Source organism: Corticium candelabrum, chromosome 2, assembly GCF_963422355.1.
Source record: "Corticium candelabrum chromosome 2, ooCorCand1.1, whole genome shotgun sequence".
NCBI lineage: Eukaryota > Metazoa > Porifera > Homoscleromorpha > Homosclerophorida > Plakinidae > Corticium > Corticium candelabrum.
Window position 1 is genome coordinate 5,178,631 of NC_085086.1, and position 2,537 is coordinate 5,181,167.

The 2,537-nt window shown below is 40.6% G+C and overlaps 1 protein-coding gene across 1 annotated transcript; it reads left to right on the forward strand.

The window, feature by feature from the left end:
* Positions 1–775: 775 nt before the first annotated feature.
* On the forward strand, positions 776–2,261 carry LOC134176125 (uncharacterized). The gene is made up of 2 exons (XM_062642803.1): positions 776–1,210; positions 1,275–2,261. The coding sequence occupies exons 1-2, from the start codon at positions 785–787 to the stop codon at positions 2,070–2,072; spliced, it is 1,224 nt and encodes a 407-aa protein (XP_062498787.1). The 5' UTR covers positions 776–784; the 3' UTR covers positions 2,073–2,261.
* The last annotated feature ends 276 nt before the right edge of the window (positions 2,262–2,537 follow it).

The following is a 2,537-nucleotide window of genomic DNA, read 5'->3' on the forward strand; positions in this document are numbered from 1 at the left end:
CAACTTTGACGCTTCCTAGTGTAAGTGGAAACTGCCACAGGATCCGCTTGTAATCGAAGACCATTGTAATGGCTATGGACTGGCTGCAAAGTAAACCTTGTCGTCAGAATTGAACGTTTAGAAAAAGCTCTTTTGTAAGAAATAATTTACAGGTTAAACTTGGCTCAACTGTAGACAAGTCCGTTCCAGAATAAAAGTCAAGTTTGATTGTAGGATGTGGCTTAGCTAAAAACTTATGATTCAATCCTCTATCTCATGATTTTACCAGAAGCTTGACTTAGCTCTGTCTATCTCCACTTAGTAGTACTTGTACATTACATCCTACAAACGAAATACGGGCGTAATTAAATAAAGCAGATCTCAGCCGGTTCTAGGATTACGCGTCAGCTGTTCACTCTCGGTTGTAACCGCAGAGGCAACGATATTTTTGGAACTGACATTATACTTTTGCCGTTGGTGACGCACGACCTTCATTTGTGTCGACCACAGTAACACACTTGAAGGTGTCGTCTAGACACTCTACGCCCCAATTGAGTGCATAGCCAATAGATCTAATGTGAAGATAGCAAGTCCAGATTACCATCCGGTCGTGGGCAGAAAGGTGTCATGACAGATCAAGTGCGGATGTGGCATCTTCCTATTGCAAACGGAGACAGCAGAAGGATATCCACTGACGTTTACACTTCGCCGCTTTTCGTTCCTCCTACGCAATTGCCTAAGACATATAGCCAGTTGACACTGCTGTTGCAATCAGTTCTGGCGTTTTCAGATCGAAGCAGTCTTTATGAATCAATCACTGCTGTGTCCAATTCTTTTGTTGCTATTGTCAACTCGGCAAAGCCTCTCTTCAAGTTGCTCGAGCTATTCTCGATTTGATACAAATCCGGACAGATTTTCAGGTCTTGTTCCTTCCATTCTTTCCAGAGAAGCACAGATCAGCCAGGCTCAGTTTGTTTCCAAGGTCAGAATCACCAGGGTTTATGGAAGCGCTCACAACGATGACAAACTGTATAAAGCACAAGTGATTTGCAACTTGAAAGAAATTCTTGAACAGTCCAGCATTCAAATAAATGTTAGCCAAGGAGACAGAATATGTCAAGTTATACATAAACACACCAATGTTGGAGACAATGTGATTGTCTTAATGAATGAAAGCAATCGAGTTGAAGGCATTTGGAATCTAAACAGTCCTGGAATGTTCAGTGTACAGGTAACGTCTAACACTAGCTATATCCTTGTCTCATGTGATATTTTCTATTGTATTCATTTTCTAGGAATGGGAAAGAGACTATCAAAGCCATCTTCCTGACAATCTTTGCTTTAACGATGTGAACAAACCTACTCTTAGCTCTCTTAAAACAACAACTAACAAAGCAAACCCCAAGCCAAATTCCTGTAGACCTGTTGCTTCTGCTCAAACGAAGACACATGATTCTGTCAACTGCACAGACATTCCATGGCATGCCTTCATTTGGGATCGCCAAGTCTGCAAAACACGGTGCGAAGCGGTTGCAATTCATGACTCCTGGCTTCTGACATCGGCTCGCTGTGTTAGTCACTACACACGCACACCAAGTCGTCTGGTAATCAGCTTGGGAGTCAGCAATGCTCGACAGATGAAGAAGTCCTCTAGAGCAAAGTTCGTTGTTTTACATCCACAGTGGCAAGATCGATCGGACGGGGAAGGTGTGGCATATGACATGGCACTAGTGAAGATGAAGACATCTAGACACAATAAGGGATTATGTCCTACTAGACCAATATCATTGGTGTCACCTGGTGATACCGTCACAGACCTTCACTGCTTGGGATCCAAAACTGATGTTTATAACGGCTATGTAAAGAAGCTAATGTTGAATGCGCCAAATCCGAAAGTAGTAGATACAGATCATACAGAAGCTTATTGGGCAGCAACTGCATGTAGAGTCCAAAATGGTCAGAGGCGCTTGTTCCAAGTTCTTAGTGGCATCTCTGGTCAATTCACGGACCCTGTGTTGACAAACATTTACAACAACAAGAACGTCACCGACTGGATAACTCACAATATAAACGAGCCTCATAGCATCTCCTGAATATGAAAAGTTTACAATGAGTAGTTGTATCTTCATACAAAGACAGAAATATACAAAAATTGTATTCGTTTAAACAAACTGCAATTTGTTTAGTTTAACACCATAACTGTCAAGTTCTATTTTAGTCGTATCTTTGTAGTAATCAATTGGCCAGTTCAAATCGTTAACAAAAATGCTACAATTCTTACATTGGTGTGTCAGCCAATATCCAAGTGTATCAAGCGATAACATTTGTAAATTTACATTTCGTTGTCCTGCATGACATAGATCATACATTTGTAAATAAAGAATTATTTCTGGCGTCAAATGTCGAATATTAGTGTATAGTAAAAGTATTTGAGCCTTAACACTTAGCAGAAAATACCTCAAATATAAAAGAAGATACCTCTACTGTATTTCAAAATCTCAGACCATCATGCAGTACGCAGTTGTCTTACCTGAGCTTCTCCGCTCAAAATTATTTCT